The 13,405-nt window shown below is 35.4% G+C and overlaps 1 protein-coding gene across 2 annotated transcripts in view; it reads left to right on the forward strand.

The window, feature by feature from the left end:
* The first annotated feature begins 288 nt into the window (after positions 1-288).
* The window catches only part of LOC149256704 (serine/threonine-protein kinase PCRK1-like), a 108,081-nt gene continuing 94,964 nt past the window's right edge, over positions 289-13,405 (forward strand). Inside the window, exon 1 of one of the 2 annotated variants that reach the window (XR_016267285.1) lies at positions 289-1,147. Coding sequence is in view for 1 of the 2 variants with exons in the window: in XM_089460848.1 (XP_089316974.1) it covers positions 488-1,147 (660 nt within the window). In the remaining variant the exon portion in view is untranslated. The remainder of the gene's footprint in view (positions 1,148-13,405) is intronic. The other variant, XM_089460848.1, reaches the window with a different exon arrangement.

The raw sequence follows: 13,405 nt of genomic DNA on the forward strand, positions 1-13,405 counted from the left end.
TTGAAATTATTGATATAAACCATTTTTTCACTGCCAAAACTGATCTGATAACAGTTCCATCCGAGAAAAGTCTTCTTTACGATTCAAAAGCTGATGAGATAATGGTCTCCATATCTTGGAAAGTCTCCTCAGGTCTCCTTCAAATGTGGGTATTATTTTTATATTTGATTTCGCTGAACTTGTGGCTGATATTTATTTATTTAGAATTGGATTTTCCTTCACCTGTGGCAGAACTGAGACTTTTACTCACATTAATGTTCACCTTACGTCATGATGACAAGACATTCACACTGTGATGTTGAACTCGTTAGGATCGGATCCCACACGGAAAAGTTCCATCGTACAGCTTGTCTTTTGAAAACAATGGGGGCAGTTGAAGTAAATAGGTAAGCCAATGGAAAACAGGAATGATTTTCGAGATGGCCAACCGGATTTGACAGCGGGCATGGAAAGCAAAGCGTGTGCCACTGCGTCTTGACATTTTTAAATGCAGTTGAATTGTATTATATTCCGTGATTTGACTCTCTGCGCATGTAAACGTGGAGGAACAAAGAGAGGAGTAGGTGCGCTTCAACTGTCTCGGCAAATTCAACGAAAAGGAGAAGTACCATTTGGAAATTCAGGGAAAATCCATGGAGAATTTGGTGTGGAATACCCACATCATTATACATATACCCATATGGTTGTGCTTCAACCAATGAACCAGATAAGTAACACACAGTCTATTGTTATTCAAGGCTTATTGTGTGATTTGATTTGGGGCAGGGCAGTCTTAGTTTTAATGTTGAAGTGCCTCTATTTCCATAACAATAAAAATGGAAACAAGAGCAACAGAAGGCCACCACCTTCACCTACATTCAGGGGCCAAGACCAGAAGTCTCCTAGTCCTCCGAGGGCTGCAGATGAAATCGAGGTTGAACCCGCTTCTCCTTTACCAAATCTAACCGATATTGCTTCACAGAAGCCGAGCAATCTCCGGGTTTTTACTTTTGCAGAGTTAAGGATTGCCACCAGGAATTTCAGCAAAGGGCTCAGGCTTGGCGAAGGTGGATTTGGGTCGGTTTTCAAGGGTTTCATTAAGAATCCTGAAGATCCAGAAGACAAAACTGAGGTAGCTGTGAAACTACTTACAAAAAAAGGATTGCAGGTCAATATATTCTTCTCTTTAATCTTATGCTTTTTGGAAATATGGATGGAAGGAGTTTTATTCAGTAGTTTTTTCCCAATTAATTCAAGGATAGCCAGACATTACAAATGCACCAATTACTCGTAAAACACAAAACTGGAACGAATCTTGAAACCTGACCATGAAACCCATTTCTGGTTCGGCTCTGGTTCCCGCACTGCTATATACATTAATAATCAAATTTTTTCTGCACTATTTACATTCGGAGCGGGGTTTGGTTCATGTTGCTGATCATTTTTTTAACTAATCAAGGGATTTGGTACATTCCCAATCAATTTTTTAAGGCACAATATACATTCGGCAGGGGTTTGGTCGAAACCCTCCAGCCCCATTTCTTGTTACTTTCTATTTTCCACTCCCTCTGTCACCTTTTCTGGCAACATTCTCTGGAACTGGTAACATAGAACGATTATTTATATTTTTTGGTTGGGTGAGATTGTCATTTTTTATTATATATAAATGGATTGAAAATTTTGCAACACTTAAAGATTGCCCAGTTTAAAATTATATTTAATTTCTATTTTTTTTTAATAAAATATGCTTAACATTTAAAAAACAATTACTTTTCAGGTTTATTCTTATCAAATTTTGAAGAAATTTACATAAATATAAGAAATTTACATAAATATTAGAATCAGGTAATACTAATATTTTCAGGTTTTGGTAACAATATTGGTATTTATGAAGAAACAATCTTTTCATGTTCATTCTTATCAAATTTCTAACAAATTTATATAAATATTAGAATCAGGCAATATTTTTAGCTTCTGTCAACAACATTGGTATTTATGAAGAAAAATAACTGATGTTTTTACTAGTTGATATAGAGTTTATTTTTTCGATAAGTTTAGAAAAAACATTTTAAAAGTTTTAGGCGCTAAGGAATTTATGTTTGGCATTTAGTATATTCTCTGATTCAGAATGATAAAAATGTTGTAATGTAATGTTTAACATTTTAACTAAGTTAAATTACATAAAAATAAATTAAGTTAAAGTAAATAAAAATATTTTTGTAATGTAAACATTTTAATTCTGTAAACTAAAATAAAAAGGCAAAAATAAAAATAAAAACAACAAAATAAAAATAACTTTCTAAAAATAAAATAATAATAAAAGTAAAATGACCCATGGTACTCATCTAAAACCTATTTAAAAGGGAGAAAATAAACCAACTTATATCTATCATAACTGTGGATTTACTAACTACCAAATTTGATCCCTAAAATATAACCTATTTAAAAGAGAAAATAAACCAACTTGTCCTGACGATCAGCCACACTGGTTGGTTTGAAACACGTCGACAAATGTCTCTCTTTATGTGATTTACGCCAAAATTCTACTTATAACAACTTATATCTATCATAACTCTGGATTTACTAAGTACCAAATTTGATCCCTAAAATATAACTTATTTAAAAGAGAAACTAAACCAACCTATATCTATCAACACTCTAAATTTACTAAATACCAAATTTAATCTTCTTCAAATATCTAAAATTATAATATATCTAGGCTAATTCTTTCATCAAAATAAATAAAATTGTAAAACAAAAAGCCTAGGAAGATAATGTATCTCCTTTAAAATAGAAAGATGGCAATCATCTCAAAAAGTTAAAAAATAATATATTTAAGAGTTTCAGGTACTGGGGACTCTGGATAATTACATTTGCTATATTTTATTATTGGTTATTTTCTTGAATCTCGCCGATGCAAAAGTGATGAATGCTAATTACAAAACAAAACGTCTGGAACAATGCTATATTTATTTAAAAAATATGTTTATTTATTTTAAATAAAAATATTATTATTTAAAAAATTAGATTTATTTAATAAATAAAATTGGAACAATGCTATATTTATTTAAAAAATATGTTTATTTATTTTAAATAAAAATATTATTATTTAAAAAATTAAATTTATTTAATAAATAAAATTGAAAAATAATAAAAGTTTAAATATTTTAAATTTTGGTGGCAAAGCCATAAGCTAGGGCAGAAGCTAGGGAGGCAGTACCAGTTGTTCCAGTATCTAAGCTATCAGTAGCAGAGCTGTAAACACCCGTTTTTAAATTGTATTTTTGAATTTATAAATTAATTTAATTTTTGAAATTATTTTAAAATACTTAAATTATATAAATTCTAATTTAAATCCAAAATTCGAACGAAATTTTTAATTTAATACAAAATTAATTAATTAAAAATTTAATACAAAATTAATTAATTAAAATATAATCTTAAAAGATTAGTGTTTCATATCTATTCAACTTTCCCCACCCTGTCTGTTTCGGGTTTCCAACTTCTAAGTTTAAGCCTCAGGTTTTTTTTTTTTTCTTCTTCTCTGTTGCGTGTTGTAAATTTGTAATGAAAGAGGTTTCATCTTCTTCATTTTGCCATGTAGTTAGCGTATCTTTTGTTATTACATTTTATAGATCAATTTTTAATTATATATATATATTAAATTTATTATTATTATTCATTTCTTTCCCGAGATAAATTAGGTTATGTAAGTTATTAAATTGTTTTCTGTATTGTTAACTTAATGTTTTGCGGGTAAAATTGATAAATTGATTAAAATACAAATTATTTTATATACCATTTATCCCATACAAATTTAATATGGAGTAAATAAGAAAAATAAACTAATTCATTATATAAATCATTATAAATTTATTTAACTCTAAATCCATGTAAATTTATTTAACTTGAAATTATAAATATTATGAGTCATGATTTATAATACTTTTAATTATTTAATATAAAAAATCTATATTTTAATAAATTTAATTTTTATTGATATATAATAGATGAAGTTTAAAATAAATATTGATATAATTTATAAAAAGATATTATTTTATAGATATATTGAAAAGTTAAAATATTTATATAATACTGAGTTATAAAACACCTCATTACTTGATACTTGCAATATAATAAGTAGTATGTAAATCTCAAAGAAAGATAAGAATATTTTCAAAAATAAGAGTATGTAAGCTTCCATGGTCTATAATCATAGTAATGCTATTTCTGAATGTCGTTACTGTGTTTGTGGTACAAGGATTGTGTCCAATGTTCCGAGTGGGCATTCCATGATCCCTGAGAATGGGTGGAATGTCCACGCAAAACATTCAATACAATCCAGGTACCACACCCAATAACAATATTAAAAAATAACAACACTATATTTTCAAAAATTTTATTCCGTAAATATATTATACTAAAGGTGAAAACATTTATATAATAGTGAGGTGGGAACACTTCACTTGCAATGCAATAAGGTACATATAAACTGAAAGGTGAAAACATTTATATAATAGTGAGGTCGGAACACCTCACCTGCAATGCAATAAGGTACATGTAAACCTAAAAGAAAGATAAGGCAGGTGGTTGAAGTCACCTTCAGGTTGGAGCCTGAAAATACCTCAGTGTGGTGGTAGGGCAAGTTGGAACTTGCTTGGGTGTTGGAGCATCCTTTCAACAATTGTTGATAAAACCAGGGTGTTGGAGCATCATTCCAGTTGGAGCTGGAAAATTGAATGCTTTTCTAGAGTACTAGGGAATTGGGGCTTCGCTTTTTCAGTTGTTGCTGAAGCATTAATGTACTCATAAATTATTAGAGAAGCGTTCAGTGGTTTTTGTCCTGGAGGATATTTCCACCTAAAAATTTTGGTGTCTACGATCTATTGCTTATTTATGTTTTTTGAATTGATGTTGAAGATTAATTGATGCCCTGAAATGATTAATAAGTTACTAATTGATAATAAATACTGATTCACCCCCCTCTCAGTATTTCCAACACTTCTTCCCTACGAAGTAGACATCATATCCTTTGTCCTGTAGTTCAAAAATTGAAATTAGGTTCATGCCTAAGCCTGGCACATGCAACGCATCTGTAACACTAGTGCTTGCTCTCGACTCCCTCTGAATGTCGATGGTACCTCTCCCAACTGGAGTACATTTAGTTTTGTTTGCCATCTGTATCTGAAATTCCATCTCTTCCTCCATGTGGCTGGAGAAGTAGTCTCTAACCCTTGTCATGTGTGCTGATGCTCCACTGTCTATATACCAGACACCTTGTGAAGTCGAGCTAGGGAGGCAAGCTATTTGAGCGAATTCGTCTTCCAACCTGGAAGACAAATCCAAATTATCTTGGTCTCTAAATCTTTCTGTGGCCATATTTGGAAAATCTAAGAACACAAAGACACCAGAGAAATTAATAAACCGGGTTTTGAAACCCTCGTGTGCTTTCTCTTCCAGGCTCTACGCTTATCTGCTACTGCAGAACCCTTATGCTGTAAACTCTCTGTGCTAGATCTGTTGTGTGAAATTTGATTTGCCTACATAAATCCTTTCTGGCAACCTCACTGCCTACTATTGCTCACTGAGACAACTTGCACTTCCTCCGGATCACTTCCCTGGACTGGAAACTGCTGCCTCAGAGATACGCACTGGCTGACTGACTAACTCATAGATCTATTCTTTAGTGCATTGATCTCCCTCTGATCTGCACCAACTTCGCTCTAGAGCTTCTCTCATCTAACTTGCTCTGATATCATGAAATTTCCACGATTGCAGTTACTGGGTATTATTCTCCTAGCTGATGCAATTTATTTGTTTTTTGTAAATCAATTTACAACAAATAACGAACAATCCACTACTGCAATCTTCACAAATAAATACGCTCCGGAAAATAAAATACTAGGATTGAGAAAATAATGCACACACACAAAATAATTTTGACATTGTTAGTTTTGGACAATTTCCCCTAGAAAAACTTCGAAGGGAAAACTAGTGCAACAGATGAGGGTTTTATTATTATTTAACAATTTGAGAGTACAATGATCGGCTTGCCTGATACTGGCAAAAGCTTTGACAAATATTGATCTCCACGGACAAAATAAACTAGAGATTCAAAATCTCCCTCTGCAACTCGATCTGGCTCTCCCATCCAACTCACACTCTCTCTGGCTACTCGCACTACTTGCTAGAGTGCGTATGCCTGCTTCTGGAAATTCGCACAACCTCTGGAAGCCCCTCCATGCAAATTGTTTTGCCTCCAGTAGTTGCTAGACCCACTCACTCTGCCTTCGGGAAATAGTTCCGATACTAGCACCCTGAAACGATGTCTCTCCTGCAACTCGCACTGGGTAAACTGACTAACTCACACTAGCTGATTTGGCCTTCTTCTTTGCAGATAAATTGACCTCCTTCCTGCCTCTGAAACTGGAAATCATTGTGGAAATTTTCGCTCCCAAATCTCTGCTGAAACCCCACTACTTGGTGTCTCCCTAGCTTCAACCGCGCCCTTGTTGAATCACTACAACTGGGTAGTCGAACTGCTCGAATGTTTACTGTCACTTCTCCAAACTCCATCAACTTGCTCTTATAATATTTTGTTGGGCAACCGATGACCATGGTCACATCTCAATTGATGGCTATGATCATCTTGACTCCATAAACTTATTTTTTCGGAAGTCTCTAGAGCAAAATCAACCTCTCTCAATTAATCTGATTTAATTAACTAGTTTTCCTTAGTTAGACTTAATTATTGGCCAATTAATCTAATTGAGGTGTTTCTAAGGCGTTTTTGCGAAACCTTTTCTGGGTTTTGGAGATCTCGTGTTCCTTAGCCTCTTAAACACCATAGAGACTAGAACATCTGTCCGTTGCTACCAAAAGCTAACACCTAATAGGGTTATGGACCTAACTATCCCTAATATAAGGAGGTAATTTGTTTATGAGGCTTGATCTAGTCAGACATTTGAAAGTGAGCTTTGTGTGAAGTATTCTTGTGCCCCTAACATTAGGTGTGGTCCACTATGATGCACTTATGGTTATTGTACCTAATAATTATTAATTTGACTTGATCGTGAGAGGGTTTTGTTTCGTGGTTTTGTCACAACAATAGAGGCGTCTTGAGCGATGATTATCCTCCTTCTCAGTAGCATTCTAGAGGTCATTTTACCTATTCAAGAGAGTAGATATGGCCTAGTTGATACAACATTGCCTACCCAGAGCAGAGTGTTGGGCAATATGATGGTTCCACATGGTTCTTGACACTCTAAAGTACCCCTAGATGTTGAAATGCTGAGCTAGTGAGGCTTGATGTTTGATTTATTGGAGATGTGCTCAGATGGACCTAGGATGCCCTTGATAATGTTTGATGGTCATTGCTTGTTCTGAAGCTCAGATGATGATGGCTATCCTTGAAATGATAGGGGAGGCCTTGCACATCACTGATGGACCCCAATGCTTGAGCATTTTGGTGCCACGTGGCATTTTGGTGATGACATCATGGTTTGGAGGCATACCCATGGACTTTGAGCTACTTTTGGAGTATGAAGCATTCATTAGCCTATTTATTAGTTTCTTGCGGCATTTTGGACTCTTTAGAGGATGAAGTCATAGTGGAGGAGATATTTCTTCCACATGTGTGGGATATTTTGGCATTATTTGTTATGTTTTGAGCTATTATGAGGTTGGCTAGTAACTTCTCACTTGTTAAACACTCAAATAAACTTGTATAGGGATTTTACTTGTAACTTAGTTGGAAATGAGGGTTGCTAAGTGTCATATAAACAGAGGCTCTCCTCATTCCATTTTCATCATCACACATTTTTATCACTCTTCTCTAGCAAAGAGTGCGAGTTGGTCATTTTTCACTACTTGGGCAAAGATGTGACTTTTCTATGGTGCAAATTCTTGTGGGGATGGTATTTTGTATGGAGATGTTTTCTTGGGATTGAAAGAAGTATTTCTTTGAGAATTTTGTAAGTTTCCTACTAATCTTCCATATTTTGCATATTGTATTTGTGCTAGTAGGGCTTATATTTTGTGCAATGACTAAATTCTAAACTTGTGTTAAAATCTTGCTCCATTATATTATGCAAAATTTTTCTCTTTGAAACCTGTAAGGAAACTCAGAATGTGCATTCCTTATATTTAATTTCTTCCCTCACAAGGAAAACAATTAGGGTTTTAAAAATGGATGACCTAGTCATCCTCCTTTACTCCATCAAAACCTTTCCATTGAATTTAGCCCTAGAAGACTCCATTAAGCCCATATAGGTTAAGGCACTAAATCCGAGTTGTGTTGATCACTCTCTAAATTCATTAAATTTTTTCTTTACCTTATTCCTAGACGTCTAGGGTTAGCCACTAGGGTTTTTAGGGTAGAATATTGCATGAAAGTGAATTTGTGTTCAATGTTTATGGTTCATAAGTTAGGAATTGCATCAATAAATTACATAAAGGCAAAATCTAGCATTGTTGCATTTTTAATTCTTCCTATTTAGGGTTGACATCATCCTTATTTGCTGCTTATGCATGTTTTTCAGCCCTAAATTCCTATTAAATGACCCTAAAACCCTAGGTGTTTGTTGGAAGGCCTCAACTCCATTTTGTTGATTATCCTTGAAATGATTTTTCTCTGACTGCTATATGACAATGTGCACTTTATCAGTAAAAACCTAACTTATAACAACTATCTGTTTGGTCCAGGGATAGAGTAATTGTACTGTGGCATAGAATATCTAGGCCTTGCGAAATTTTGTCCCATCTTATAGCCCTCTTATCTATCACCTTGAGTCATAGTATATGAATATACTTTAGATGATTTAGGGAAGCCTCCCTTGTGTTCAAATATCACTAAAGTCAGCGAGAAAGGTCATTGAGGTGACAGTGGCAACCTTTTCTCTTGTCGCCATAAGGTTTGGTTCCACCTAGTGGGGCTTTGCATGAGGCCTGCTAGATTTTGTGCCAATAGTTCAAAACCCAAATTTCTATTTATGCTGATTTATTACCCCAACAGGGTTTGGATTGCTTATGAACTTCAAATAATGTTTAATAGACTTCCGGAAGTGAAGAAAATGAATATGATTGAAGAGATATAACTTTAGATGCAAAATACCCTTGAAAGTGCTTCACTTCACATGCAAAATGGTGGCTGTAACTTGTGTTACAGACCTGCAAAACCCTTGGACAACAACTTGTTTCGCTTTTAATTATTTCCCTGCACACAAGAAGTCAATATAACTTTCTTGGGCCAATTAGATAAATCTTTGAAGCAAAATCCAAGTGCCAAACTAGCTAAATGATGAAAATTTAAGCTCAAGTTAGTAACATATTTTGGTTTTTGTGTTTTCTGATTTTTATTTTCAAATAATAATATACAAGGAATTTTGGAAAAAGATTTTGAATTTTGAAATTTGATGAGATGAAGATGAGGCTTAAGCTGTGCCATTCTAATGGCCTCTTTGAGAGCTAGATTATGATCACAACCCTTCATAAATCATCCCTTTATTATTTGGACAATTAGTGAGTTTGAAGCGCTCGCACTAGTCGCCCTCACTCTTGTCTAAGACTTTTACCAATGCCCAAATTCGCCTAGAAGTGATTCCCTTAGAAATGACCTTCAGCTAATGGATCAACTATGAAACTAAGAGAGTTCTAATCCTTTAAGGAAGAACCTTCGATAAGGGTTTGTCCAAAAATCATATTTTGATAACACTAGTCCAACAAGAATGCAGCGAGGCCTAATGTTTATTGGGCTTGTCCAAAAATCATATTTTGATAACACTAGTCCAACAAGGATGCGGCGGGGCCTAGTGTCCTAACTCTTCTTCTCCACTTAACTATGTAGCTCCTCAATGGATCAATCCAAATGCTTTGTGTAATTTAGACAAAAACTTGCAAAATATCTAATGAAAGCACAATGATCTTTACAATAGCGAAGAAGAGAAAGAATAGAAAAATCAATCAACAAATTGTACACAAAATTGTTGCTCCAAAGAGGTTCTTATTATGGCATACTGATCTCACATTTCCACATCATGGTTTGCTATGGAGGGAGAGCTACACACACACACATATGGATGACTCACTCAACATCTATCATCCTTTTGCTTCCCAAAAAGGGTGACTCGTCATCCACAAAATACTTGGAGACTATGTCAAAAATTAAAATTTTCTTTTACACTGCTTAAAACCCTCTAAAGAGGTGAGATATCCTAGCAAAGGGGGGCCAAAATACAATTGGGAGGGTCGATTTGGCCTGAAACCAGAATATTTTTTTAGATCCTTGGTTGATTTGATTTGAAGTAAAATTAGGTGTGCTTGGAAGTTTCAACCTGTGTTGCGGAAATTGCGATTTTTTGACTCAGCCGATATTGTCGCCCAATTTTTTCATCTCCGAAAAATCGCGATTTGAACGGAAAAAATCACGACCCTCCAGGACAACGCGTTTTATTTCTCATTTTTAGCAGACAATGGACTTGTTTGAGAGCTTAGGAAGAGAGGAAGGCGTCTACTAGGGCAGAGGAGGAGAAAAACGAGAGATTTTAGCATCCCGAGCAAGAGAACTTCGTGTTTGGACCAAATTTCTTAGGCAAACCGTGGTTTCCAGGTATGAGCAACAAATTTGGCCATTTTGTTTTTGCTTGGGTTTCTATAACCCATTGATTATCAATGATTTTTGAGTGGATTTGATGGTTTTTTTTTTTTCATAGTGGAGGGGTTCATTTTGGTCAAAAATGCAAAAACTTGATTGTTAGATTTATTAGTTTAATTTTTTCTTGTGCTCTATTTTTTTGCATCATTTTTTATTGGGTTTGAATGTGCATTTTTTCTATTATTGTTGGATTGAGTTGAGATTGTTTTTTTGTTTGTCAAAAATTTAATGTGTTGTGTCATGTATGTAATTTTTATTTATTTATTTATTTATTTTTAACTTGCAATTTTTATTGTGCCATAGATTCAACTTCAAACTTCATCTTACATTAAAACTCAAGAGTTCAACCAAGTTACAAACATGTCAAGAAAATTGGACTTTCTGTGGGAATTTGGTGAACCTGATGGATGGTTTGATAGAAGAAACTTGTCTTGCAAGTTGTGTAGGCAACATATGTCGGGGGGGGGGGGGGGGGGGGTTTATAGATTGAAATATCACCTTGCACAAATCCTTGGACGTGATGTAGGGCCTTGCACCAATAAAAATGCGGAAATCATCCGAAGAGCGATGAGATCATTGGACAAATTAGAACAAGACAAAGTGACCAAAGCAGATTTGAAGAAGCAACTAGCAAGGAGTGTGTGAGGATGTGAAAATGGAAGTGGCACTGGTTCTACTTCAACATCAATGTCTACAACCAACCTTGTAGCTACCTCATCATTTTTTGTTCAGAACCACGACTGGTTCACAACCATCTATCACTTCAATGTTTAAAAAAAAGGAGAAAGAACAAGCTGACAATTTGTTGGGCAAGTTTCTCCTTTGGAGTAATATTCCTTTCAGCGTTGCAAGGAATAATCCATTTTCCCAGCCTGCTGTTGATGCAAAATCCCTTCTTATGATGACTTTAGAGGTTGCATTATTCAAGATGGAAAGATTGACTACACCAAAAGATTGGAGGAGTTTAGGGCATCATGGGCACAAACAGGATGCACTGTGATGTCAGATGGTTGGACCGACCAAAAATGGGAGAACCCTTATAAACTTCTTGGTTAATTGTCCCAAGGGGACAATGTTTATGAAATTTGTTGATACATCTTCACATATCAAAGATGCAAAATTATTATGTGATTTGCCGGATGTGTTTATTTTGGAGGTGGGTGCAGAACATGTTGTCCAAGTCATAACGAATAATGCTGCAAATTATGTTGCTGCTGGCAAGATGCTTATGGAGAGGCATCCTACTTTATTTTGGATGCCTTGTGCTGCACATTGTATTGATTTGATGTTGGAGGACATAGGAAAACTGTCCTTTGTCAAAGATATTGTTGACTCATAAAAAAGCATTACAAAAGCTATATATAATCATGCATCTGTGCTTAGCTTGATGAGAAAATTCACCAACGACAAGGAGTTGGTGCGCCCCGCCATTACACGGTTTGCCACTAGTTTCATATCTCTTCAATCCTTCTTGAATTCTATGTGGGATGTGAAGAGAATGTTTCTTTCAGATAAGTGGCGTGCTTTGACATTTAGCCGCAAACTAGAGGGAGAGGCCATATGCAGATTAGTTTCATACCATGAAAACTTCTGAGCGGGAGTGCAGGAGGTGTGCAGCGTCACTAAACCTTTGGTAAAGGTTATTCGATTAGTTGATGGTGAAAAGCCGGCAATGGGCTATTTGCATGAGGCCATGGATAGGGCCAAAGGATCAATTCGAGCCTACTATGATGATAAGGGAGATGAGGGGTTTTAGAAACAACTCCTCTTATGAGAAGTGATTGATGAACAATGGAACAACGCACTCCATCGTTCCATTCATGCTGCAGGGATCTACCTGAACCCCGCATTTTTTACCCATGTGGGTTCTTATTTGATGCTGAGATCATGGATGGATTCTTAACCTGTGTTCAGAGGATGTTGCAATCTCCAGCAGAACGTGTAGAAATCTCCAAAGAAATGGAGATATATAGGATGACAGGTGACACATTTAGCTTTGAGATGGCTGTGGTTGATAGGAAGACTAAAATGCCAGGTATTTTTAAGTTTGTTTCAAATTTCATCGTCTCTTCAAGTTCATAACTTTGTATTTTGCTTCAACTTTCAAATTTCATTTTTTTCTTATGTTTCATCTTATTTGTAATTTGTTGTAGATGCATGGTGGATTTGCTATGGTGCCAGAGTACCCCATCTGCAAAAGCTTGCCATTCGAATCCTTAGCCAAACATGTAGCTCCTCAGGATGCGACCGCAATTGGAGTGTATTTGAAAAAATACACAACAAGAAGCGCAACAGGTTAAACTTAAAACTTAAAATATTCCAAATTTCCAATAAATTTTTTGAATTCATTAAATAATATATTTTTTATAATTATTATTTTGTGATCTTTGTATAGGTTGGAGTCCCAACGACTTAATGACATGGTCTACGTCTACTATAATCTTCGATTGTGGGTGAGACAACTTGATATGGAGGCCATCTCATTGGATGGGATTGACATCACTGCTGCATGGAGGGTTGAGGCCGAGAGGCCTCTCATGGAGTCTGCCGACGATTGGTTAGAGCAGGAGGTAGTGGAAGGCGTGGGGGGGGGGGAGGAGGAAGAGGAGGCGACACCACCTACCCATGCTACCCCTGCCACTAGTAGAGGACGTGGTCTACCTCCTGTAGCTCCTAGTTCTTCAACTTCTAGAGCACATCAAAGTCCACTGCCAACTCCACCGACATCTACATCTAGAGTTAAAGGGAAAGCTATTGCATTTTCTCGCAAGAGGG

The sequence above is a fragment of the Pinus tabuliformis genome, chromosome 7 (assembly GCF_031772625.1).
Source record: "Pinus tabuliformis cultivar Carrire ecotype Pingquan chromosome 7, CPIR1, whole genome shotgun sequence".
Lineage (NCBI taxonomy): Eukaryota > Viridiplantae > Streptophyta > Pinopsida > Pinales > Pinaceae > Pinus > Pinus tabuliformis.